The sequence below is a fragment of the Scylla paramamosain genome, chromosome 11 (assembly GCF_035594125.1).
Source record: "Scylla paramamosain isolate STU-SP2022 chromosome 11, ASM3559412v1, whole genome shotgun sequence".
Taxonomy (NCBI): domain Eukaryota; kingdom Metazoa; phylum Arthropoda; class Malacostraca; order Decapoda; family Portunidae; genus Scylla; species Scylla paramamosain.
The window spans coordinates 14,022,028-14,048,719 of record NC_087161.1 but is presented as its reverse complement, the minus strand read 5'-3'; the positions used below and the strand labels follow the sequence as shown (position 1 = coordinate 14,048,719).

Below are 26,692 nucleotides of genomic sequence, written 5' to 3'. Positions count from 1 at the left end.
CACCACCACCCGCCGCGCCACGCTGCCGGGCCACGCCAGGTCCAGGAACACCTCGCAGGGGGGGGTCGGCCGGCACCACCTTCCCCATCTGGGACACGTTATTGTTGTTGTTGTTGTTGTTGTTGTTGATAGTAGTAGTAGAAGTATTATTATTATTGTTATTATTATTACTATTATTATTATTATTACTACTATCATTATTTTTGTTATTATTAGTAGTGTTATCATTATTACAGTTAAAGGTTTTACAATTTTCATCATCACCATCATCATCATCAGTAGCAGCATCAGAAGTATTCTTATTTTTTATTTTTTTAAATGTTTATGAGTATTGATAGTGTTCTTATTACTGTCATAACTATTAGTGTCATCGTCACCATGGCTGTCGTGGTCACCATCATTATCACCATCTCCATATCACTGTTAATAGTAACAATGATAATAATAATAATAATAATAATAATAATAATAATAACATGAATAATGACAACAATGACCTTTTTTCTGTGATGACGCTCATTACTCTGATTATTGGTGGTGTTTGAGATGATGATTCCCTTGTAATGAGTACTGGCACTGTGAGGAGGATGACAAGACCCGCCTGCCACACCGCCAGGGGCACCAGTGAGGGGGAGGGACGGTGCTCCTGTGACAGCCCCCACCGCCAGGGAGGAAGGAGGGACACTACCTGGCGGAGGGGTAGGGCAGGAAGTGTGGGGAGGGTGTGGGTCTCCAGGGAGGAGGGAGGGAGGGAGGGAGGAAGGGACAGTGGCTGGCGAAGGGGCAGGGCGGGGATGTGGGGAGGGTGTGGGCCTGCAGGGTGGGAGAGAGGGAGGGAAAGTGGCTGGTGGAGGGGCAGGGCGGGGAGTGTAGGGAGGGTGAGGGCCTGCAGGGAGGGAGGGAGGGAAGGACACTGTCTGGTGGAGGAGCAGGGCGGGAAGTGTGGGGAGGGTTTGGGCCTGCAGGGAGGGAGGGAGGGAGGGAGGGACGGTGCCATGCGGAGGGGCAGGACGGGGAGTGTGGAGAGGGTGTGGGCCTGCAGGGAGGGAGGGAGGGAGGGGGGGACGGTGCCTGGCGGAGAGGAAAGGCAGGGAGTGTGGGGAGGGTATGGGACTGCAGGGAGGGAGGGAGGGAGGGACAGTGCCTGGCGGAGGGTCAGGGCGGGCAGTGTGGGCCTGCAGGGAGGGAGGGAGGGAGGGAGGGAGGGAGGGACAGTGCCTGGCGGAGGGACAGGGCGGGCAGTGTGGGCCTGCAGGCAGGGAGGGAGGGAGGGAGGGACAGTGCCTGGCAGAGGGGCAGGGCAGGGAGTGTGGGCCTGCAGTGAGGGAGGGAGGGAGGGAGGGAGGGAGGGACAGTGCCTGGCAGAGGGGCAGGGCAGGAAGTGTGGGCCTGCAGGGAGGGAGGGAGGGAGGGAGGGAGGGACAGTGGCTGGCAGAGGGGCAGGGTGTGGTGGACCAGGTGAGGGAGGGTAAGGGTGAGAACGGGTGCGTGAGTGTTGTGACGGGCAGTCCCCTTCCCTCCAGCCACGCGGTGGTGGCACCAGGGCGGGGCGCGACGCCCTGACCCACCTGCAGGGTGGCGGTGAGGTTCGGCAGGGCCTGGGCCTGCAGGGAGTGGAGGTAAAGGCTGCCGTCTTCAAGGCTGATCCTTGCGTGCCGAGTCTGTCCCTCCATGTCGTGGACGGCGAAGACACGGCCAGCCTCCACCAGGCCCCTGGCAGGCTGTGTTAGGCTGTGCAGGTCCTCGGACTGCAGGAAGGAGGAGGCAGTAAGTCAGGCTGGCAGTTTGGGGAAGGGATACAAGATGTACATTTCAAAAGGCAGCAGCAGCAGCAGCAGCAAACCTTTAGGCCTTGAGCAGTCTGCTCAGTGTAAAGGGGGTTTTTACATGAGGCAATTCACGGCTGCTTTTAGCCGGGATCGTGCAACCGGAAGCGAAATGCAGCCGCGATTTGCTGAATTGCCGGAGCAGCCGGGAAGCCGGTGTGTGGGCCGCCTTGCCTCCATTTTTCCCGGGTCAAATGAGAGCAACTCTCAATATAAAATTGAAAATAGGAGGAAAGTTGTTGGCTAGTGTTTTAGTAATAACCATTGACTGTCTGCCATTATGTACAATAAATAAATAAAACATTTACATTCATTTATAAAAATTGTGGAAAACAGATGAGGAACTTTATGTTTGTTTATGTGGTCAGTGAGGCAGCCAGCGCCCCAGCACGAGTCTACCACAGCACCACAGCACCACAGCCTGCCAGGCTATATACACCAGGCACTGAGGCAGCCAGCGCCCCAGCACGTGTGTATCACAGCACCACAGTACCACAGCCTGCCAGGCTATATACACCAGGCACTGAGGCAGCCAGCGGCCCAGCACGTGTGTACCACAGCACCACAGCACCACAGCCTGCCAGGCTATATACACCAGGCACTGAGGCAGCCAGCACCCCAGCACGTGTGTACCACAGCACCACAGCACCACAGCACCACAACCTGCCAGGCTATATACACCAGGCTAGTTGGGGGGACCTGAGGAGGTATTTTGCTGATTTTCCTTGGAATGACTACTGCTTCCGTGTCAGAGACCCGTCTTTGTGTGCTGAGCGCATAACAGAGGTGATAGTGTCTGGCATGGAGGCGTACATTCCTCACTCTCTTTCTCGTCCTAAACCTTCTAAACCTTGGTTTAACACAGCTTGTTCTCGTGCTATACATGATAGAGAGGTGGCCCACAAAAGGTACTTAAGCCTTCCATCACCAGAATCTCATGCACTTTATATTTCTGCCCGGAACCATGCCAAGTCTGTTCTCCAACTAACCAAAAACTCCTTCATTAACAGAAAATGTCAAAACCTTTCAAGATCTAACTCCCCTCGTGATTTCTGGCATCTAGCCAAAAATATCTCCGATAACTTTGCTTCTTCTTCTTTCCCTCCTCTACTTCAACCAGATGGCACCACTGCTATCACATCTATTTCTAAAGCTGAACTCTTTGCTCAAACCTTTTCTAAAAACTCTACCTTGGACGATTCTGGGCTTGTTCCTCCCTCTCCTCCGCCCTCTGACTACTTCATGCCACGTATTAAAATTCTTCGCAGTGATGTTTTCCATGCCCTCGCTGGCCTAAACCCTCGGAAGGCTAATGAACCTGATGGGGTCCCTCCAATTGTTCTCTGAAACTGTGCCTCCGTGCTTGCACCTTGCCTAGTCAAACTCTTTCAGCTCTGTCTGTCAACATCTACCTTTTCTTCTTGCTGGAAGTTTGCCTACATTCAACCTGTTCCTAAAACGGGTGACCGTTCTAATTCCTTAAACTACCGTCCTATTGCTTTAATTTCCTGCCTATCTAAAGTTTTTCAATTTATCCTCAACAGGAAGATTCTTAAACATCTATCACTTCACAACCTTCTATGTGATCGCCAGTATGGGTTCCGTCAAGGCCGCTCTACTGGTGATCTTCTGGCTTTCCTTACTGAGTCTTGGTCATCCTCTTTTAGAGATTTTGGTGAAACTTTTGTTGTTGCCTTGGACATATCAAAAAGCTTTTGATAGAGTCTGGCACAAAGCTTTGATTTCAAAACTACCCTCCTACGGTTTCTATCTTTCTCTCTGTAACTTCATCTCAAGTTTCCTTTCTGACCGTTCTATTGCTGCTGTGGTAGACGGTCACTGTTCTTCTCCTAAATCTATTAACAGTGGTGTTCCTCAGGGTTCTGTCCTGTCATCCACTCTCTTTTTATTATTCATTAATGATCTTCTAAACCAAACTTCTTGTCCTATCCACTCCTACACTGATGATACCATCCTGCACTTTTCCACGTCTTTTCATAGACGTCCAACCCTTCAGGAGGTAAACATATCACGTAGGGAAGCCACAGAACGCTTGACTTCTGATCTTTTTAAAATTTCTGATTGGGGCAGAGCAAACTTGGTATTGTTCAATGTCTCAAAAACTCAATTCCTCCATCTATCAACTCGACACAACCTTCCAGACAGCTATCCCCTCTTCTTCAATGACACTCAACTGTCCCCATCTTCTACACTGAACATCCTCGGTCTGTCCTTTACTTATAATCTGAACTGGAAATTTCACATCTCATCTCTAGCTAAAACAGCTTCTATGAAGTTAGGTGTTCTGAGACGTCTCCGCCAGTTTTTCTCACCCTCCCAGCTGCTAACTCTGTACAAGGGCCTTATCCGTCCATGTATGGAGTATGCTTCACATGTCTGGGGGGGGGGGTTCCACTCATACTGCTCTTCTAGACAGGGTGGAATCAAAAGCTTTTCGTCTCATCAACTCCTCTCCTCTAACTGACTGTCTTCAGCCTCTCTCTCACCGCCGCAATGTTGCATATCTAGCTGTCTTCTACCGCTATTTTCATGCTAACTGCTCTTCTGATCTTGCTAACTGCATGCCTCCCTTCCTTCCGCGGCCTCGCTGCACAAGACTTTCTTCTTTCTCTCACCTCTATTCTGTCCACCTCTCTAACGCAAGAGTTAACCAGTATTCTCAATCGTTCATTCCTTTCTCTGGTAAACTCTGGAACTCCCTGCCTGCTTCTGTATTTCACCTTCCTATGACTTGAATTCCTTCAAGAGGGAGGTTTCAAGACACTTATCCACCAATTTTTGACCACTGCTTTGACCCTTTTATGGGTCTGGCATTTCAGTGGGCATTTTTTTTTACTGGATTTTTGTTGCCCTTGGCCAGTGCCCTTCCTACATAGAAAAAAAAAAAAAGCTCGTTGGAGGACGACTCCATATTGATTGCGTTGTGATGCAGCGGGCCAGCGGGTCAGCGGCTGCTCTCCACCGTGTGAAGGCTTTCGGCTGACCAGCCGGCTGGAAAAACAGCCCCTGCAAACCCGCCTTAGCACATCACCCCACACTGGCAGGAGAGAGAGAGAGAGAGAGAGAGAGAGAGAGAGAGAGAGAGAGAGAGAGAGAGAGAGCAACAAGGAGAGAGAAAGAGCCGTGAGCCGCGCAGCAAGAGCAGCGCCGGGCAGCAGTGACACTCCGTGCCTGCCACACTCACCGTCAGGGGCGGCGCCAGTAGGGCCTGCAGCCTATCCGCGATGGAGGAGGCCTCGGCCAAGGCTGCTGGGAGTCTGGAGTTCCCCGAGGCTGCAGCAGCAGTGCCCACTGCCTCCAGGGCTGCCTGTGTGGCAGCAGCGGCAGCGGTGGCGGCCTGCAGGGCTGCGAGCGATGCCTGTGCCACCTGAAACACAGCGCGGCAGTGAGGCGGTGTGTGTGTGTGTGTGTGTGTGTGTAGGGTACCGTGCAAATGGAGGGACGTGTGGTGGAGGCGTGGCATGAGGTAAACGATCTAGGCAGGAGTGTTAATAATGGTGGTTTGAAGTAAGTGTTTGTAATTAGTTTAATACTGTGTACCACTGTGTAACTCAACAAGTGACTGATGAAGTGTTGACGCGCTACTTGGAGTTTAATGCTTTAACATTGTTGTGGAGTAAAGCACATGTTTGGGACTACAAACACTGTGTTGTATGTGAGTGTTGTATGCACAGCTTAAGATGTGCTCAATAAACTCACTCACTCACTGACCGTGGCCAGAGGAGTGACCTGCAAGCACAACAAGTGTGAGGCCACACCCACCTTGGTGACGGTGGTGACGGCGTGGACGTCGGGAAACACTCCCAGACACCCCTCTGTCTGACTGTCCTCCACCAGAAGGTCTGTGTCCTCAATGACCTCGTAAGCTTCCTGCCGTGTTGCGGCCGTGCGCAGCGACTGTAGCGCGGCGTGCAGCTGCTGCTCCTTCTGCCGCACCTCCTCCTGCCTGCCCTCTACCCGGGACTCCTCGCGGCGCACCGCTTCCCGGGCACTCTTGCTCTGGTCCACCAGCGTCTGCAGCTCGTCTTGCAGCCGCTGCTGGCGACTGCTCCAGCCACCGAGGGTTGTCAGGTACTCGGCCAGCTGGCTCTGCTCCTCCTGGCAGGAGCGGATGGCAGCCAGGACCTTCACCTCTTGCTCCTGCAGCAGGGACTGTGCCTTCCTGCTGAGTCCCGTTGTCGCCTTTGATGCAGGCCGTGTCACTGGTGGGGCTGCCTGCTTCCCTGGCTCGGCTGGCAGAGAGACCAGTCTTCTCAGTCTCCTGATAAAGCCCTCCGTAATAAAGGAGATGGGGAACTGGCCCGCCTCAGGCACGGTGTGACTCACCCAGCAGGTGGGGCACGTGACGGCACCCTGCTGCTTCAGTCCGTCAATGCACGGCGAGCACAATGTATGGCCACAGGGCAAGTTGCGTGGCCGCCTGAGGGTGTCGTCAAAGGTGGTGAGGCACACTGGACACTCCTCCACGTTGTCATCCTGCAACAAAGAGGCGGCGTGAGGGACTCACTCCACCCAGCTCGGCACGCTCTCCACATCAAACACCTCATGCTGCTGCTGCTGCTGCTGCTGTCAATCTTTCCTCCACCATTAACCCCTCACCTTCATGTTTTCCCCCTCATTCACAACCACTCATTTAATATATATATATATATATATATATATATATATATATATATATATATATATATATATATATATATATATATATATATATATATATATATATATATATATATATATATATATTGGAGGAGGCAGTAGACACCTGCCGAAACGATAATTACTCCCAGTGAGGTCTAAAGCACTGTTCAGGGGGTGCTGTGAACTTATCATTAAACCCAGCTGTGACCTCACTGTGACCTTTGTGTCTCACAACACAAGGGGGTAGTCACAGCCTGCCCTCTAAAGACAACTCTCTTCCTCCACACAAAACTACAAGCACCTAATAACACACACACCCTTCACTCAAAAAATTTTAAAATCATGGCGACTCCTACACCAGCCTCGGAGTCGCCATCTGGGAAGGGGACCATAAATGTCCCCAGGTCGGACTGCCTTTCCGTCGACGATCCTAAGTGTCTTGATACCCCCCTCAACTTTTTCTTCATTAACTTCTGCAACATTCGCGGTCTAAGATCTAATTTTCAATCTGTAGAACACCACCTCTCCTCTTCTAAACCTCATCTTCTTTTCCTCACTGAAACTCAGGTGTCTGAGGCAACTGACAGTAGCCCCTTTTCTGTTCCCTCCTACTTTCTTTATCCTCATTTTCGATCCAAAGCTGGATGCTGCGTTTATGTGCGCAATGACTTAACTTGCTCTCGTGCCCACGCTCTTGAATCTTCCGAGTTTTCCACCATCTGGCTACGACTACAGAGTCACTCTCATACTAAATTTATCTGTGCTGTATACCTCTCACCTAACACCTCTGACTATAAGAAATTCTTTGACTACTTAACTTCCAAAGTGGAGCACATTCTGACCCTCTTCTTTTTTGCAGAGATCTCCATTCTTGGAGACTTCAATGTTCACCACCAGCTTTGGCTTTCCTCTCCCTTCACTGACCATCCTGGTGAACTAGCCTACATCTTTGCTATCCTCCATGACCTAGAGCAATTGGTGCAACACCCTACTCGTATTCCTGACCGTCTTGGAGATACGCTCAACATTCTTGACCTTTTCCTGACCTCTAATCCTTCTGCTTATGCTGTCACCCTTTCTTCTCCGTTGGGCTCCTCCGATCACAATCTCATATCTTTATCTTGTCTTATCACTCCAATCCCTCCTCAGGATCCCCCTAAGCGAAGGTGCCTCTGGCGTTTTGCCTCTGCTAGTTGGGGGGACCTGAGGAGGTATTTTGCTGATTTTCCTTGGAATGACTACTGCTTCCGTGTCAGAGACCCGTCTTTGTGTGCTGAGCGCATAACAGAGGTGATAGTGTCTGGCATGGAGGCGTACATTCCTCACTCTTTTTCTCGTCCTAAACCTTCTAAACATTGGTTTAACACAGCTTGTTCTCGTGCTATACATAATAGAGAGGTGGCCCACAAAAGGTACTTAAGCCTTCCTTCACCAGAATCTCATGCACTTTATATTTCTGCCCGGAACCATGCCAAGTCTGTTCTCCAACTAGCCAAAAACTCCTTCATTAGCAGAAAATGTCAAAACCTTTCAAGATCTAACTCCCCTCGTGATTTCTGGCATCTAGCCAAAAATATCTCCAATAACTTTGCTTCTTCTTCTTTCCCTCCTCTACTTCAACCAGATGGCACCACTGCTATCACATCTATTTCTAAAGCTGACCTCTTTGCTCAAACCTTTGCTAAAAACTCTACCTTGGACGATTCTGGGCTTGTTCCTCCCTCTCCTCCACCCTCTGACTACTTCATGCCACGTATTAAAATTCTTCGTAATGATGTTTTCCATGCCCTCGCTGGCCTAAACCCTCGGAAGGCTTATGGACCTGATGGGGTCCCTCCAATTGTTCTCCGAAACTGTGCCTCCGTGCTTGCAGTAGTTGGGAAATTGCCATGGGGGTCGCCCCCCTAAAAAGGCTTGCCACTGAGGTCCCCATTGCATGGGGACCTCAGTGGCAAGCCTTTTTAGGGGGGCTCGACCCCCATGGCAATTACCCGGAGTGGCAATCCATTTCAGGATGGAGACCCTGACTGTAAATAGAGTGTTGGGGGATGGGAGAGGGAGGGAGGGGGGGGGGAGGGAGGGGGGGGGAGGGGGGGGGAGGGGGATCCCACCCCCACCCCAGGAGCGACTCTGATGGCATGCCATATTGTGAGTGTGGGGCTGATCAAGTTGCAATGGGGAAACCTGACAGCAATTTTCCGTAGACTTCAGTGGCAGTCCATGTCAGGATGGAGACCCAGGCTTGGGAAAGGGAGGATGGCGATTCACGACGGCAACACCAAGGGGTGGGGGGGAGGGAGGGGGGAGGGACGGTGACGGCGACACTGACGGAGAGGTGGGGGGCGTGCGTCCTTATCCTTCGGCGACGATGGAATGACTAAATGAATCAATGATGGTGGGTGGAAAATAATTGAGTGAAAGGAGGGGGGAGGGTGTGGACTGGCGGCCAGACGTGGAAGTCGCCACACACACGCGTGGCTAGGGGACTGTGACGGCAATGCCGTGTAGGTCGCCCTTTCACGTCCCCCCCCCCACCCCCAACCCACCCACCCAGGGGCGACTCTGACGGCAAGCCATATTGCGATGGTGATCCTGATAGCAATTTTCCATAGATCCATGCTTGGGAAGGGGGGGGTGATTCACGACGGCAAACACCAAGGGGGGGGGAGGGAGGGGGGGAGGGACGGTGACGGCGACACTGACGGAGAGGTGAGGGGGCGTGCGTCCTTATGCTTCGGCGACGATGGAATGACTAATGAATCAATGATGGTGGGCGGAAAATAATTGAGTGAAAAGGGGGTGGAGGGGGGGAGGAGAGGTGATGGGGGGGGGGGGGGCTGGCGGCCAGACGTGACAGCTGCCCGCCACACACGCGTGATTAGGGGGACTCTGACGGCGCTTGCCATAGAAGTCGCCCTTTCCCTTTCATTCACGGAATCCTGGAGGGTGGGATGACCGAGTGTTGCCATCACGCGTTCCCTCCGACATCTCAATACATCCCCTATGGTCAAGGTCGTCGCGACTGCCGCACGAGATCCCGTTACCTGTCCATCCTTTTTACCTGGAGAAAGCGTCTGTGACGGCCAGGGCGGAGCGGCGGCCTCTTCCACTTTCACCGACCACCAGCGGCATGGCTGACGTAATACTTATGTCGGATGGCGGTCTTATTACTATCATTATTATTATTATTATTATTAATATTATTATTATTATTATTATTATTATTAGAAAGGTTATGCAGAGTCGATGGAACATTTTATTTTTATTAGGACAAATACAGCTCATTGCTTATTAGGGCAAATACATCTCTTTCATTCAAAACATTTGCGAATTGAAGGCGAAGAGATCATCGTCATCGCTGTCAATGACGGGCGTAGTTTTAATAACTCTAGGAACCAGCTTCTTACGAGGGGCGGCTGGAGCAACGGGGAGTTTTGGTGTGCTGTCGTCCTCTGGCGTGTTAGGGGGAATATTTTTTTTTTTTCTGTTTTCCTGCGACTTCTTCTTCACCTCCTGACCCTCTTTGCCGCCTACTGTCGACTCATCTGACCGTTGCGGCTGTGCTTCGGTCGGAGGTGGCATCAGCGACTCCTGAGGTGGCGGAATCGACTGCGATGTCGGCTGCTGCTGTTGCGACTCCTGTCCTGATGGAGCGTCAGGAGGTGGGCTGGCCGGCAGTGGCGACATGTCGTCATCACTAAAGATCAATTTCTTCTTTGCAGGTTCTGACATTTTCTCCACATTGACATCCTCATGGTCAGCACGGCTTCGCTTACCCCCAGCATCGCCCAGATAGATATCAAAGCGGAAAGAGATGCGTTCTGTAACAGACAAAAAAAAAAAAAAACGATGAGAACAATGGAAAAGTTTTTATTTCCCCTCCCACTCTCCCTCTTCTTATTCATTGGCAAAGAACGTTAATGTAATTTACAATGGTGAAGATGTCAGATGCCGTGCAAGGTAATGGCGTACTCACCCGCAGTTCTCAAGATGAAATGTTTGTTAGCTTGCTCCATTCTTGGAGATGAGGCTTCGACGTCCGACTGGGTTGAGAGGTGATGGCGAAGTGACGCTTATCCGTCAGCAATTACCCCATATTGACCCCCTTTCCCACCCCCACCCCACCCCCCAATCTACCTTATTACCGCTTTACAGATGTTACGACATCTCGCCTGGCTGCCGGCTGGGCAAAACGTAGGCATGCAATGCGGCATATTACGAAATATTACGTATGCCATACGAGTAATTTTTTTGTCATTATATAGATATTGATGCTTTTTGAAGGTGGCGTGAATAATGCACATTGCACGTTTTAATGTATGCCAACTCAGTAGAAGGCAAAAGAACATGCAATAAATGCCACACACGAGGGAATTCAACCCCTGAAGTCGATAATTTAATGTGCTAATTTTCATATGTGGACAAGTTTGCATAAAATGATGTAAGACAGCGGAATTGTATTTGGGATGCAAGTTATAGCTATCGTAATAGCCTATGGTCTGACTTTGAAAATTAAGATAAACAGTAATCCAGTGGCCCATGGTCTTTGAGTCACTCAATGTATTTAGAATGAAAACGCATGGCTTCACCTGTTTTCTGGCAAGATTTATCAGATCTGTCACATGGCGATGATCGTGACAGCCTAAAAAATAAACTCGATCGCCCAAGATGCCTGCTAGACCGGCCTGTATTTCACGTGCATTCATGACGGCTTATGCGCGGACAATGCAGCGAACGTGACGATAATGATCAATTTCTATGACGCCAGTAGTGTCGGCGAAAAACATTATGACGCGGTTGTGATTACGTCCCTTGGCAAACGACAGATTAATTCTTAGATTTCCTGATTTATCCAGAGGGATGGCATTGTGCACGTCCTCCGTCACAAAGTTAAAGAAACATACTGTCCGACCTTTATTGAATGCATCAAATGTTAGGGAATTACGCGTGTCCAATCCTAGTGACTCAAGGGTCGTGTAAAACAATTTTGACGCGTGATGCGGGAAAGAGCTGCGAACGTTATAAATGGTCGCCCCGTTCACGGTGATATGTACATGTGACAGATCGGCGTGTTGAAAATATAAACCATTCTTATCAATTACGCCTTGTAAGCTGTCCATATCAACTATTGCCATGGTCAAATTTTGAGGTATGATTTGCGCGAAAGGTAATTCGGCAATCAAAGACGTTTGATTGGCGGCTAACACATACGTTTTATTGAGCGTTCTATTAAAAGTGTATTGCATTGGATTTCGAGTCAAGGAGTTATTTAACGATTCTAAGGCGGGCGGATGTGGCGTGACGCGGTCAACCCATAACTTAGCCATCTCGAGCTTAAATTTGAAACTGCTGGCATCTTGGTGTGAATTAAGAATCCATGTTTTGTTAGCCAATTCTAATCGAATTCTCACATCAACAGAGTCAAGCAGATAAGCGTCCAGACTTGATATATCCGAAAACAAAGGCGCAGTCATCGAAATGCCGTGCGTTTTACAATCTTTCATCATTTGTTTCTCGTCTTTATTCCCTCCCGTGAAATAGTCTTCATCAAATTTATTGATTATGCCTTTTGATCCATCATAATCACGATGGTAGAAGGCGACGCGACCGATAGAGTCAATTTTATCCTGAGGGATTGTTGTAATCATTTTAATGAAGGCGTGATAGTTGAACAAAGAGGATGACTCCACAAGCTGTTCGTTAAAATAACAAGCGCATGACTTAAACATCGTATTATTCAAACCATTACTAAAAACGACGTGATCGCCATCGTCTAGTGGCGCGCCGTCTGCCTTCGTCGCGCTAACTCGCAATTCTAGAGACAGCGTTGATAGATCCAAAAATTGCCCTGGAATACCAGGCAGTCTAAATTCAATGTAAGGATCGTTGATCCCCGCATGATTATTAGCATTTGCATCTAAATTAACGGGTAATACGTCCAACTTTCCCCTCGCAGCGACTGACGATTCGATGGTATGCAAGCGATTCACCCGCGGAAAGTTCTCACTCACGGCCGTCAGATAATTGCTCAGGGGGGTGGAGGTCGCTCCACCCTGCACATCCGGACCGTAATGAGTCATCTTTGCGACTAAGCTAAATATTGAAGATATCTGCTTTATAGCAAGTCTTTCTTTTCAGTTGCCTGGTTGGTGGTTTTCTCTTTTTTTTTTTTTTTCCGACTCCAACTTTCCTCTTTTTCATTACTCGTCCGCCTCGAACTATCCTTTCCCCCACACCCTTCACGGCTGCAACACCTCTATTTCTTAATGATTCGCGAAGTCGCTTCCCTTCTAAAACATCTGTTAATAAACCTTTTCCCATTTGGAGCGCTTCGGGTGCTACAGTGCGCATGAGAAAGGGAATTGCTCTTTTAGCAAAGCCACTCAAAACGGAAAATAGACCGCCACCTCTTCTTGAATGGGGTGGAATAAAAACCCGAATGTCGTCTAAGCCTCCACCTTTGCTTTGCGTAAAAAGCAAGTCGTATTCCGCTCGAGTGGGAGGTGTGAACGCTCTCGTCATGATGGTTGTCACGTCATGAATAAGACGTCGAGCATAATCACCGGCTATTTATTTCTGTCTGATATGCTGCTCCCGCCATGATCAAAATAAATAATAACGGTCACCCCAATTAAGGAATACATTTATACTCGATTTGTCAAACACACATCAACTTTATTTTAAAATTTACATGATATAGTTATTCAGACTTCCTCACCAGAATAGTTTCAACTCCAAAAGGTTGAAGTCGCTGCGCCAGCCCTTCCACCATAGGCAGGTAATTATTCTTCCACTCATCCTGGCAGCGACCTCTACATCCCAGTCCTTCCGGGATAATAATTTGCTCTACTTCAGCGTTCGCCATGGCTAGCAGGGCAATCTTTTTCAGGCAATTCTGGAAGTGTTGACGTCGATTCACGCTTGTATCCATCTTGAGTCCTTCCACGTAAGGCAAATCCTTCGACGTCGCGATTGCCTGTCGCGCCTTCTCGTTTCCCTCGACGGCCTCGCCCCAACCATACTGAGTCACGCAGGCCACCAGGTGAGGGAGATTTACGCTTCCTGTGGGAGGCGCGTGGATAATGATACGTCCTGGGTCATCTCTCGTGTCTGCCGTGGCCCGATGAAGCGAGTAGAGTCTCTTTCTAGCTGCATGTGTATTCTCGTATGGGTAAATCGTTTTGAGATCCCGCGCAATCCCACTCGGTTCGGTGGAGACGGCATTTACTGAATAAATGATATAACAGCGGCGGTCGCGGAAGATGCCATCGGTCAGCTTGCCCTCGACCACCTTCATCTTGACGAGTAATTGGAGGGCTGATCCGCACGTTGAACCCTCTGTGAGGGGAGTGAGGGGGAAATGTGACATCGCAGACCTTTATTCGCACGTATTGGTCGATATTACACCTTCTGCGTAGTAGAATTTATTCATTCAAATTGACGCAGGTGTTATTTTTTTTTTCCTTTGTTGGTGGGAAGGGATGGAGGGTGGGGAACGTATTATTTATTAGGGGATGTGGGTTAGGGGGGGGTGAACCTTTTTTTGACCATAACCCTCATCAATTATCCATCCGTGGGCCTGCACCCCTGACGCGCCTAACACGTGCTCTCATGTATTATTGATGTACTTACTCGTTTACAGAGTAAGATGGGGAGCTTTCTCATTTAATATGCTTCCCAGATGTCACCGACCCCGCCACCTATCAGTTTACTTCGTTGAGTCGTATTTCTGATGGCATCCGCGGGGAGTTGCGCCATGCGAAGTAGCAGTGATAATAATGGACGCTTATCGGGTGAAAGTCTTTTCGCGGCCCCCTTTTCGTGACCGAGTACTCGTATGAGATCAAACACGCTTATGCCAGAAAATGGTGGAAGTAAGTTACCGCGCTCATCCCATGAAATCCCAGGTTTGCCCTCCAATAATTTCAAGAGAGATAAACCATATTCTCTAAAGGAAGGAGGAACGGCAACTCGAATCAAATCATCCAAGGGTGGATTGACAGGTGCGCGTGGTGGTGGCGTCACGCTGGCGGCGTCGGGGAGGGCGGCGGCCGGTAGCGGAAGTGAAGTTTTTTTTTTTTTCTTGACTTGTTTTGACGTGAATCGGTGCTGAGTTGTGCTGTCGGTCGGTTTAAACTTACACCTCTCGGCAACTGAGACGGGAACTAAACAATATTCTTTCATCTCTGTAGTAAACTTGTTATTGCCGACACGGCTATCGGGAGTAACGCGGCCAATATGTTACCACCTCGTTTGGAGATTAGAATCGCTTTCTTCTTGTACACGGGCGTCTTCTTCAAGGCTACAGTGCGAATATCACTCTTGAATTTTTTCAGGCGGTTAATGATGGTATCGTCGTCCGTCAGGCGTCTCTTCAAAAAGTTGGCGAATATTTCCGAGATGCAATTGACTTCGCGCTTATTCAAACTTTGCAAGACCTGCTTCCGCAATTTAGGGGTGACGTGCGAGAGGAGAAAAACCAAATCCTTGTACTTCAATATCAATGGTTTTTCCTCATCCATATCTTATACTAAGTCGTCCGCATCTATCCAGCTGTCAAATTTATCTGGGTACCCACGCCAGTGGACGAAGTACTTTCTCTTACCTCGCTCGACCTTCGATCGTAATATATCGACCTGGTAATGTGAGGGAAGAGAGGACTTGATTAATTCTTCCCTGTAGAAAGCGCCGGTCACGTCCTCCCCCGCCAAATCCCTTATGAAATAAATAGGGATTTTATGTGAGTAATCCACACGACTTATCTTAAAAAGCTCCTCGGTATTGTTGACGGTATAACCCTTATTGAATTTAAATTGCGTTCGGGAAGCACGTTGCAAGCGTACAATGTCTCCCACGTCTAATTTATGACTGACAACTTTCTTTCCCCTTGGCCGATTTAAATACATTCGTTTAAATTGCTTCCTGACTTGTGACAGCTCGCGGAGGTGGTGAACCTGAGCCGGCGTTTGGTTGCCGCCCAAACCGCGGTGTGGGGTGTGATTGTACGTATTTATTAGGGTGGGCAAGACGTTAATATACGTCAGTGTGTTGTTCTGCGTGAGATATTTATATATTTTTGTCTTTATGGTTCGGATGACCCTTTCTGCCAAACTCGCCTTTGTTTCACGCGAGTAATTGGAATACAAGGTAATACCTTTCAAAGTTAGATATTTTTTCACTGCTTGATTATAAAATTCGGATCCCTGATCGGTAAAAAGACGCGACACGCCTGTAAAACTCCCCGACTCTAGAACTTTTTTCAGCGCTTGCAGGCTACTGTGTCCGGATTTACTTGTCAGCGTTGCCACTTTCAAGTATCTGCTGAAAACGTCCAGGCAAAACATGATGTATCGGACGCCGCCATTGTGTCTGTGCAGCCTCGCAAAATCAGCCAAATCGCAAGTTAAAATGACGGACGGTTTAGGAGCGAGAATTTTTCGTCGCGGAAAACGTTTCAGTGTCGGCTTGTGAAGCGTATAAGTGCGGTTGCCCTGCAGAAATGCCCTCACATCGCGGAGTGTTAGATTCTTATCCCTTTTCTTCCCCTCTCTGTAGAGTGCTTGCACACCTCCTAAAGCCGCAGGATTCGTCATATCCCGGTAAAGTTCGTCCAAAACGGCGTTCATAGCAGATAGACTTTCTCACAGGGTGGCTCATCCACAATATTCGTGCGCAGTTGAATTTCTTCGGGTGCGTTCGGGGATAAATCACACAACAAATAACCGTGATCTCGTCTAAGCACGACATTTTTATAAATTTCCACAAAGTGTTTGGCGCGCTCCCTTCCATAAAGTTGCCTGCCCAGACATTCAATTTGATATATATCTCTGTTTTTCATAAGAATGTAATGTGAGGCATTTAAAGTTATCGTTCTAGCATACTTTCCGGGGAAAAAGACATTCTGTGCTATCATTATAACTGACAAATTTTTATGTCTCCCTTTGGTGAAAGCCTCTGCTATCGTTTGAGAATTGCCAGCCGTGAGGAAATTGTCATCTAATATCAGGAGTGTGTGCGTTTGCGGGTCGGCGTATGGACTGTTATCATCCATCACGGGATCAATAATTTTCTCATGCACTTCGACCTTATCTTGAAAAGGGGAATTCTGCTGCAGCGAATGCGATGAGACGCCACAAATGATAATTCTGTTAAATCCATGCTGATATTTCTCTATAATTTTATTGCAGAGGTGTGTTTTGCCGGAATTTGTATAACCTGCAATAATTATGCGTGCAGGATATCTGAAGAGATTCAGCATCTCTTCGCTAAATGTCTTGTCCATGTTAAGTTCAGAGGGTTACTAAAAGACGCTACGATATGTTTACAGTATTTATTACTTAACCTTTATTTACATGGTCATGTAGGTAACAGCATAACTAACCTCATAGCTGCATCCTCATCCCTGCCTTCTAATTATGACGTGGATCTCCCCCGACCCACACCTCTTCCTCAACCTCCCCCCCCCCTCCCCCCTCTCCTTAACCTAAGTACAAATGTTCTTACATTACCTCCTCCTCCTCATCCTCCTTATCCCGCGTGGACAGTACAAATGTCCTTACAGTACATGAACAATCTCCTCATTCCTCTCCTTAACTCCATACTCAAAACAAATGTTCTTACATTACATGAATGGCAGCTGCTGGCGGCCGCGGTCTCTCTCCACCCCTTAATTATGACGTGAATAATGTCATGGAAGGCCACTCCCGATCACGACACAACCCATCCTCCACCTCCCCCTCTTCCTTAGCCTACGTGGTCAGAGCAAATGTTTTTTTACATTACATGAAGGGCGTCTGCTAGCAGCTGCGTCCTCTCTTTCTCTACCCCTTAATCATGATGTGAATAATGCCGCGGAAAGTCTCTCCCGATCACGCCACAGACCACTCATTACCCCATCCTCCCCCTCTTCTTCCCCCTCTTCCTCCTCCTCCTCCTCCTCCTCCTCCTCCTCCTCCTCCTCTTCCTCATCCACATCCACCTCCCCCACATCCACCGCCACCTCCTCTTCCATCTCATTCTCCACATCTCTTTCCCGCGGATCATTGTCGGGGTGATAATACGCCCTTGAGGTATAGCCATCGACGTGAAAGCGCTTGTCGTCAAAATGTGACAACGTTCGCTTTCGCATACGAGTGGTACAAATTTGTCCTTTCACATTCCTGATATTATAGCAATCCACCATCCCACATGCGACATTATTAAGTGTTTCCCTATACTGCTGATGCAATATATTTTGCTGAAGGTGAGTTGGAATGCCTTTACCTCGAGATACTTGCTTGTCATCTTCCAACAGCAGCGAATACATCTTTGGCTTTAATATAATCGCCTCTTTGATGAGCGTGGATCCGGTTTCAGATTTCAACAAGCCTAGTTGACCCTTCCGCTCCCCATTAAAACACGGGTGATCTGAAGCAAAGTTACTGGTGTCGAGAAAATTTGCCATGGGTCCATGTTTCAGTTCATCATTTAAGTTTGTAGGTATGTGCAGACTGAAAATGAAACTGTCAGTATCTTCATAAGCTAATTTAGCTCTCTCCCCATAATTAGCTTTGATGACACGATACCAAAAGTTGTACATGTACTTCTTTGCCACTTCTAAAATATGGTATCCCAAGTAATTTGGCTGCCTGATTTTAATCGTGTTCTTACTGTTGACACATATGACTCGGTCCTCGCCTAATTGGTGGACCCTTTTAAAGGATGGATTTCTTGCATACTTCAGGAAAGACTTTCTTTTTGTCACTAATTTCTGCTGGAGGCCATACTTCACTTCAGATAACATGGATCTACCATAAACTGCGTTTGACATCAGTTTGCAAATGCGATTTTTAATGGCGCACGTCTCATTTTTACGCTGAGCGACGTTCCTTTCTATGAAAGGTTTCAGGTATGGAGCCTGTCTGAACCTATATATAGCATGAACACATTGTATTTCCAGTCCAAGTGAGAGTAAAAGTTGCAGCAATTCCAGACTGATGAGATGATCTTTCAGTCCCTTATGACTGGCCACGAGTTTACGATTTTTCCTCCCCAGCTTACGACCCTCAGCTTCTAACAGTCTTTTACTGTACGGTGAGATGTCATCTTCTGTAATAGTCATGTGTGCGAGGCACAGAGGGAACTCGTCCGTGATCCGAGCTACGTCGGGGGAAACGTCACAGCTGTCTAAATGCAGCCAGTAACCGACGTCGCCATCTGTCGCATGATTCTGGATGCCAACTTCAAAAAAATCATCCATCTCTGACTGAGAAAGCTTTTTGATGTCACCCATAGGCAGGGGGGAACACATAACGCTTGCATATAATGAATTATAGTCCAGATAGAACACATAGGTGCCGGGTCCACCGTCGGGTTCGTGGTTTGACTGCAGGTGTGGCCTGACGCAAGTTACAAAGCCTCCTCGTACATTTCTTTTGATCAGGTGATACATGTTAGGGTCGTAAGGTGGATCAAGTTGAACGCCTGTCGACTTTAAAAAAGCGTCATAAGCATAAGAAGACAGTGACACGTAATGTGACACGTCCAGCCCATAAAATTCATGCAGGTATGATCTATATTTGAGATATGTGTCGGCTAATAATCCCACATCAATCTCACAATACAGTCTTATGTAATCGCCTAAAGTGCGGCAGGATGTCATACTCCACACGCTTTGAGCGTGTTCATATTCTCCAGGTGGCAGAGCCTTCCCCTTGAGCGTGTCATAAAATGCCTCACGAGGTGGCAATTGTCGATCTTCTAAGCGGCCAAGGTCGGTGATGTACTCATAACAAAGAAACTGTTTTTGAGTGCAAATTACACGCCTTACATCCTCGGGGAGGTAATTCACCATTTCCTGGGCGTAACGCGTGCTATAGCCCGCCTGCACGTGACTCTGAGCGAGATGACCGAGGCCAGCATTCATAATGGAAAGCGTGTCCTGAAACTGCAATTCCTTAATCCTTACTTTCAATAAATGCGATTCTGACTTGGCAAGGATGTCCACGTGCGACTCTGGCAAGTGAAGGTCTTTTATGATTAAGGAGACGTCAAAGCTCATATTATGTGCCAGAGTGATGAGATATTTCCTCATGTCACGACACTGGAGGTTGCATCGCGCGCACAAAGCCCCCTTGTAATTATTTTGTGGTAATGAGTGGTCGTGATGTTTATGAGGTGGGGTTTTCACATTAAAGGGTTGATGGCAGAGTTCGCAGTGACGCTGACGTTTGAAGTGGGCTTCATCCTCCGCAGACATGCTAATTGGATAGCTAACTACACTTTCCTTGATGATTCCCCAAGCATTGGATAGGCTATCAATGAAATTATTCACGGGATCTTCACCGAAATAACTTCTCTTTTCCACGACATCTCCATGCCTATTGATGATGAGATACGAGTATCCAATTGGGTCATGTTCAGCTATCACACTCCTATTCTCCTTAGGTTTTATCATAGTTTCAAAATCAAAAAATGCTAAGTATGCAGGCTGATAGGTGTAGGCAAAATTTTTAAATTTTACTTTTTCACCGTCACCTGGAAAGAGAAGAGTTTGAGTGAAGTCGCAGTGACACTCGTGATCGCTCAAACTGACAGACTTGGGAACTGAGCTGAAACATACTTTGCAAAACTGATGACCCTCTGGGGTGGGACTGCTTCTCGTCAATTTCCGGTGCAGCTTCTCCACGTCTTTAATGAGCGTCATATGTTTTCCACCTAGTAAAAGGAGTGAGACTACAGTTTTATACTTCCGCGAGCCTTTTCTTGATAATGTTAAATAGTATATCTCACCGCTTTTTGTCAGTGTATAAACGTCCAGAGACAGACAATTTAACCTTTCTAACTGACTCAAGTTCTCCCAAGTCACTGGACTGCCTACTTTTCCGCGCGTGACGTATTTCTCTCCGCCATGCCGTCTCCGTAATATTTTTGGAATTCTTTTCCAAGGTACACCTCGAGCATGAAGTCTGAAAGCCGCCAAACACTGAATAACACAGGATGAATGTCGGCCATCAGGATTGAAAATTTCATTCCCTCCTCGCACGCCTCTAGGATAAGCAACATAATCTCCTATGCCACTACATGCGACATGCAAGCAATAGTTGATGAAAAAATTCTGTACTCTTGAAATGATAAAACCAGATCCTTCAGTCTCGCTGGTAAGGCTTTCCAGCCGACTGTTCAGCTGATGGATCCATAAATCAACAAGGTCAGGCACATCTTGATAGGTGATCAGTCGTGCTCTAAAAGCAATATGAATGACTCGATGTTCATCCTCGCCTAAGGTAGAGAATTTCACTAGTAACAGAGAAATGTGTGAAAATATTTTCAGGGTGGGGGGGAATGGCGAGCCGTGTGACGTGAAATATGATCTAATTTCCCGTATAAAGAACTCCCTGTATTCGGTAAGTAGACCGAGTGGATCTCTGCTTACATGATCAGGTATGTCATATTGATGTCTGGTGAAGCTCCTCATAAAATTTTCCCTCGAGTCAATTAACCGCGGCTCTTCCGGCATCCCGCGCTCGTCAAGGTCTGCATCCGCCGACTCTCCTGCCATGCTGCGCTCATCGTGGTCCGCCTCCGCTTGTGGCGTGTCTGGGAAGAAAAAATAGAAGTAGCAGCGACAGTTTATTATTATTATTATTATTATTATTATTATTATTATTATTATTATTATTGAATTGATATTTACCTTGTGTAGGTAGTGAAGGACTTGAAGTCTCGGAAGAATTGAATACGTTCCCCGATAATCCACTCGGTCCCGGCCGTGGCGAGTCTTAAAAAAAGAATATTAGTAGTGGCGGTGGCACCGTATTTATTGCTTTATTATTTGTAGTATTTTTTTTTTTCTCACCTCTTCCCCCGCCTCCGCGTGGGATGTCGCCTTGTGACGTCCGCCGACGTGGGCCTTCTACGCCGGCGTTCTGCTCAACCTCAATCGAGTGTGAGCCTGTACAGGAAGATGTGCTCAGAGCTCAAACTTGTAAAGATTGACAGTCATTTCATCTTTATTATTATACATTCCCGCCAAAATAAGTAATAATGCTTACCAGAAGAAGCAGGATTGCCAACTTCGCAGGTGTGTTCTGGCGGTGGATGTGGAAACAGAAGTCCACACCGCTCGCATAAATCACACTGGTCTTCCACACATGAGGGGCAGGATGGATTAGTGCGCCATCTCCCACACACTTCACATAAAATCCGCGCCTCTGCTGTTCCACAGTGAACACCCATTTTCTTTTCTTTTTTTTTCTATAACATTGTCAACACTTTGTCCCGGCCGCCATGCCGCGCGGGGAAACACTGAAGCTTCCCGCGCAGATGGTCGCGAGGCGCGTGCCTTGACTCGGAAGTAGGCAACACCTGCCTGTTTCATTATCCTCCACTCCACCCATTACCCCACCTTGATCGATTCTCTTCAAAATTTTACGTCCGAGACGCAAAGTTAACGTGGTCTTATATGTAACACGCAAGTAACACTGTTTTCCCCATCTTCAAACTGAATAGGTTTGCCTCTTTGATTAGCAATTTTGATGGCCACACTCTCTATAGTTGATGCAGAAAGTGGTTTATACGTAATTGAATTCGCACCTTTACTGGTGCTGTCGCCGGGGAGTGGTATGACGTCTAATATATTAACTAGTTGGTTGCCAAATCGCGAGGGGGAAATGATGTCGGTATAAACGTACATATAATCCGTCCCTGCATCAGCTCGCGGTACGTATTGAGCGAATAATTTTATGGGTGATGAGGAGGAAGCTTCGCTGGCGTCGGAAGATGAAATGCCGTCGCCAGATCTTTGAAAGTAGACGGTGTAGCGAAAATTTGGATTGAAACCCAGAATGTGAGCTATATGCGATGCAAATTTTATACTTATATCACTGTAAATACGATCGTCATTAGGAGGGACAATCGCGTTATTCACAACGACCCGCTCCAAGTCGCGGTCATAATAAATGATATCCGAGTAAGGGAAATAGATCTTAAAGGAGTCATTCAAGATTGCTTGAAGTTCTCTCACTATCTGTCCATTAATTGCCTTAGTTATGGCCGGTATGTTCTTATCGGTAAAATTGGAGATGATATTCCTTTCCGGTAGATAGGTATACATATTATATTCATACATATCAAAGTCTGACTGCTTAACCCGACCATAGAACGATATACTGGAATTTGGATCCCCTTCCGCAATGCAGTAGAAATATTTAGGGAATAAAATATTACACAGGCCGACTTCATAATCCCTGCCGGTGTCTAAATGAATGGGTAAGATTCTGTTTTCAAATTCTGTTGTTGTGTTGTTGGGAAATGACCTACCACCTGCAAGAGAAGATAGGTATACGTATATATCGTCACTATCTCTCAATGACATGTTTTTTAAACCCTGTCAACTAACAGACTGACTTTAAACTTTACCTTTTCATGACATATATACGTCGGCAGACTGGAGATTATGGCGGTACGGCGTGGATAGTCGCGACGACCTTGACCATAGGGGAATGTACTGAGATATCGGAGGGAGCACGTGTCGGCTATAATAATAATAATAATAGTAATAATAATAATAATAATAATAATAATATTAATAATAATAATAATAATAATGATAGTAATAAGACCGCCATCCGACATAAGTATTACGTCAGCCATGCCGCTGGTGGTCGGTGAAAGTGGAAGAGGCCGCCGCTCCGCCCTGGCCGTCACAGACGCTTTCTCCAGGTAAAAAGGATGGACAGGTAACGGGATCTCGTGCGGCAGTCGCGACGACCTTGACCATAGGGGATGTATTGAGATGTCGGAGGGAACGCGTGATGGCAACACTCGGTCATCCCACCCTCCAGGATTCCGTGAATGAAAGGGAAAGGGCGACTTCTATGGCAAGCGCCGTCAGAGTCCCCCTAATCACGCGTGTGTGGCGGGCGGCTGCCACGTCTGGCCGCCAGCCCCCCCCCCCCCCCATCACCTCTCCTCCCCCCCTCCACCCCCTTTTCACTCAATTATTTTCCGCCCACCATCATTGATTCATTAGTCATTCCATCGTCGCCGAAGCATAAGGACGCACGCCCCCTCACCTCTCCGTCAGTGTCGCCGTCACCGTCCCTCCCCCCCTCCCTCCCCCCCCCTTGGTGTTTGCCGTCGTGAATCACCCCCCCCTTCCCAAGCATGGATCTATGGAAAATTGCTATCAGGATCACCATCGCAATATGGCTTGCCGTCAGAGTCGCCCCTGGGTGGGTGGGTTGGGGGTGGGGGGGGGGACGTGAAAGGGCGACCTACACGGCATTGCCGTCACAGTCCCCTAGCCACGCGTGTGTGTGGCGACTTCCACGTCTGGCCGCCAGTCCACACCCTCCCCCCTCCTTTCACTCAATTATTTTCCACCCACCATCATTGATTCATTTAGTCATTCCATCGTCGCCGAAGGATAAGGACGCACGCCCCCCACCTCTCCGTCAGTGTCGCCGTCACCGTCCCTCCCCCCTCCCTCCCCCCCCACCCCTTGGTGTTGCCGTCGTGAATCGCCATCCTCCCTTTCCCAAGCCTGGGTCTCCATCCTGACATGGACTGCCACTGAAGTCTACGGAAAATTGCTGTCAGGTTTCCCCATTGCAACTTGATCAGCCCCACACTCACAATATGGCATGCCATCAGAGTCGCTCCTGGGGTGGGGGTGGGATCCCCCTCCCCCCCCTCCCCCCCCCTCCCTCCCCCCCCCCCTCCCTCCCTCTCCCATCCCCCAACACTCTATTTACAGTCAGGGTCTCCATCCTGAAATGGATTGCCACTCCGGGTAATTGCCATGGGGGTCGAGCCCCCCTAAAAAGGCTTGCCACTGAGGTCCCCATGCAATGGGGACCTCAGTGGCAAGCCTTTTTAGGGGGGCGACCCCCATGGCAATTTCCCAACTACTGCTTGCACCTTGCCTAGTCAAACTCTTTCAGCTCTGTCTGTCAACATCTACCTTTTCTTCTTGCTGGAAGTTTGCCTACATTCAACCTGTTCCTAAAAAGGGTGACCGCTCTAATCCCTCAAACTACCGTCCTATTGCTTTAATTTCCTGCTTATCTAAAGTTTTTTTAATTTATCCTCAACAGGAAGATTCTTAAACATCTATCACTTCACAACCTTCTATCTGATCGCCAGTATGGGTTCCGTCAAGGCCGCTCTACTGGTGATCTTCTGGCTTTCCTTACTGAGTCTTGGTCATCCTCTTTTAGAGACTTTGGTGAAACTTTTGCTGTTGCCTTGGACATATCAAAAGCCTTTGATAGAGTCTGGCACAAAGCTTTGATTTCAAAACTACCCTCCTACGGTTTCTATCCTTCTCTCTGTAACTTCATCTCAAGTTTCCTTTCTGACCGTTCTATTGCTGCTGTGGTAGACGGTCACTGTTCTTCTCCTAAATCTATTAACAGTGGTGTTCCTCAGGGTTCTGTCCTGTCACCCACTCTCTTCTTATTATTCATTAATGATCTTCTAAACCAAACTTCTTGTCCTATCCACTCCTATGCTGATGATACCACCCTGCACTTTTCCACGTCTTTTCATAGACGTCCAACCCTTCAGGAGGTAAACATATCACGCAGGGAAGCCACAGAACGCCTGACTTCTGATCTTTCTAAAATTTCTGATTGGGGCAGAGCAAACTTGGTATTGTTCAATGCCTCAAAAACTCTCTCACCGCCGCAATGTTGCATATCTAGCTGTCTTCTACCGCTATTTTCATGCCAACTGCTCTTCTGATCTTGCTAACTGCATGCCTCCCCTCCTTCCGCGGCCTCGCTGCACAAGACTTTCTTCTTTCTCTCACCCCTATTCTGTCCACTTCTCTAACGCAAGAGTTAACCAGTATTCTCAATCATTCATCCCTTTCTCTGGTAAACTCTGGAACTCCTTGCCTGCTTCTGTATTTCCATCTTCCTATGACTTGAATTCCTTCAAGAGGGAGGTTTCAAGACACTTATCCACCAATTTTTGACCACTGCTTTGACCCTTTTATGGGACTGGCATTTCAGTGGGCATTTTTTTTATTAGATTTTTGTTGCCCTTAGCCAGTATCCTTCCTACATAAAAAAAAAAAAAAAAAAAAAAAAAATATATATATATATATATATATATATATATATATATATATATATATATATATATATATATATATATATATATATATATATATATATATATATATATATATATATATATATATATATATATATATATATATATATATATATATATATATATATATATATAAAATTCCAATACTGCTGGGGACAACACTCACCATGGCTCAAACTGCCTTCTGTGTTGCTGGCCTTCCTTCAGGCTGCCTGCCTCTGTCTTGCTGGCCTTCCTTCAGGCTGCCTGCCTCTGTGTTGCTGGCCTTCCTACAGGCTGCCTGCCTCTGTGTTGCTGGCCTTCCTTCAGGCTGCCTGCCTCTGTGTTGCTGGCCTTCCTTCAGGCTGCCTGCCTCTGTGTTGCTGGCCTTCCTTCAGGCTGCCTGCCTCTGTGTTGCTGGCCTTCCTTCAGGCTGTCTGGCTCTGTGTTGCTGGCCTTCCTTCAGGCTGCCTGCCTCTGTGTTGCTGGCCTTCCTTCAGGCTGCCTGCCTCTGTGTTGCTGGACTTCCTTCAGGCTGCCTGCCTCTGTGTTGCTGGCCTTCCTTCAGGCTGCCTGCCTCTGTGTTGCTGGCCTTCCTTCAGGCTGCCTGCCTCTGTGTTGCTGGCCTTCCTTCAGGCTGCCTGCCTCTGTGTTGCTGGCCTTCCTTCAGGCTGCCTGCCTCTGTGTTGCTGCCACAACGCTGGTCACACTCCGCTTCCTTGCTCCTGATTGGATGGAGATGCAATTCACCAGTTAGTCAAAACATAAGCTCATTTAAATTTATAGTAAAATAAACCAAAGTAATGACGAATAAATCTCATAGCAATGGAAGCCGTGTGGGGGCAACAGGTCGCTGTAAGGCTCTGACACACACGCCAGCATGCACCTTGTTGTTGTGGGAGCGTGTCAAGCCAAGGGTGGTGATGCCGACGTGTGCTTCATGTGGCTCACTCACGAGGATAGACCCTTTAATGAAGAGCCAAAGGAATTAGTATTGAGAAATCATGATGCGGTGAGAGGGGCAGCATGGGCAGATGAGAAGCAACTTCAACACCTATGTTTCTCCGCGTCACCAGCGCCGCCAGGTGATGTCGCCAGAAGTACTACGTGCTCACGCCACCGCC

The 26,692-nt window shown here is 47.9% G+C and overlaps 2 protein-coding genes across 4 annotated transcripts in view; both read right to left on the bottom strand.

Moving 5' to 3' along the window:
- LOC135104972 (E3 ubiquitin-protein ligase TRIM32-like) overlaps positions 1–26,683 on the bottom strand; it is a 27,669-nt gene extending 986 nt beyond the window's left edge. The window contains exons 1-6 of the mRNA XM_064012823.1: positions 26,455–26,683; positions 25,756–26,293; positions 5,610–6,323; positions 5,032–5,214; positions 1,569–1,748; positions 1–88 (exon numbers count right to left, since the gene is read on the bottom strand). The exon at positions 1–88 is cut by the window's left edge and continues 986 nt beyond it. Coding sequence (XP_063868893.1) covers positions 1–88; positions 1,569–1,748; positions 5,032–5,214; positions 5,610–6,323; positions 25,756–25,758 — 1,168 coding nt within the window. The 5' untranslated portion in view covers positions 25,759–26,293; positions 26,455–26,683. The remainder of the gene's footprint in view (positions 89–1,568; positions 1,749–5,031; positions 5,215–5,609; positions 6,324–25,755; positions 26,294–26,454) is intronic.
- Positions 9,354–23,407, bottom strand: LOC135104971 (uncharacterized). 3 transcript variants are annotated; one of them, XM_064012820.1, is made up of 5 exons: positions 21,521–23,407; positions 21,325–21,420; positions 21,163–21,246; positions 20,902–21,065; positions 9,354–10,309 (listed from the first exon to the last, which is right to left on the bottom strand). In XM_064012820.1, exons 1-5 carry the CDS (start codon positions 21,702–21,704, stop codon positions 10,193–10,195), a joined length of 645 nt encoding a protein of 214 aa, XP_063868890.1. In that variant the 5' UTR covers positions 21,705–23,407; the 3' UTR covers positions 9,354–10,192. The 3 variants fall into 3 exon arrangements, with proteins under 3 accessions (XP_063868890.1, XP_063868892.1, XP_063868889.1); XM_064012819.1 differs by lacking the exon at positions 9,354–10,309 and having other exon boundaries at positions 16,988–21,065; XM_064012822.1 differs by lacking the exons at positions 20,902–21,065; positions 21,163–21,246; positions 21,325–21,420; positions 21,521–23,407 and adding an exon at positions 10,465–10,612.
- Positions 26,684–26,692: the final 9 nt, after the last annotated feature.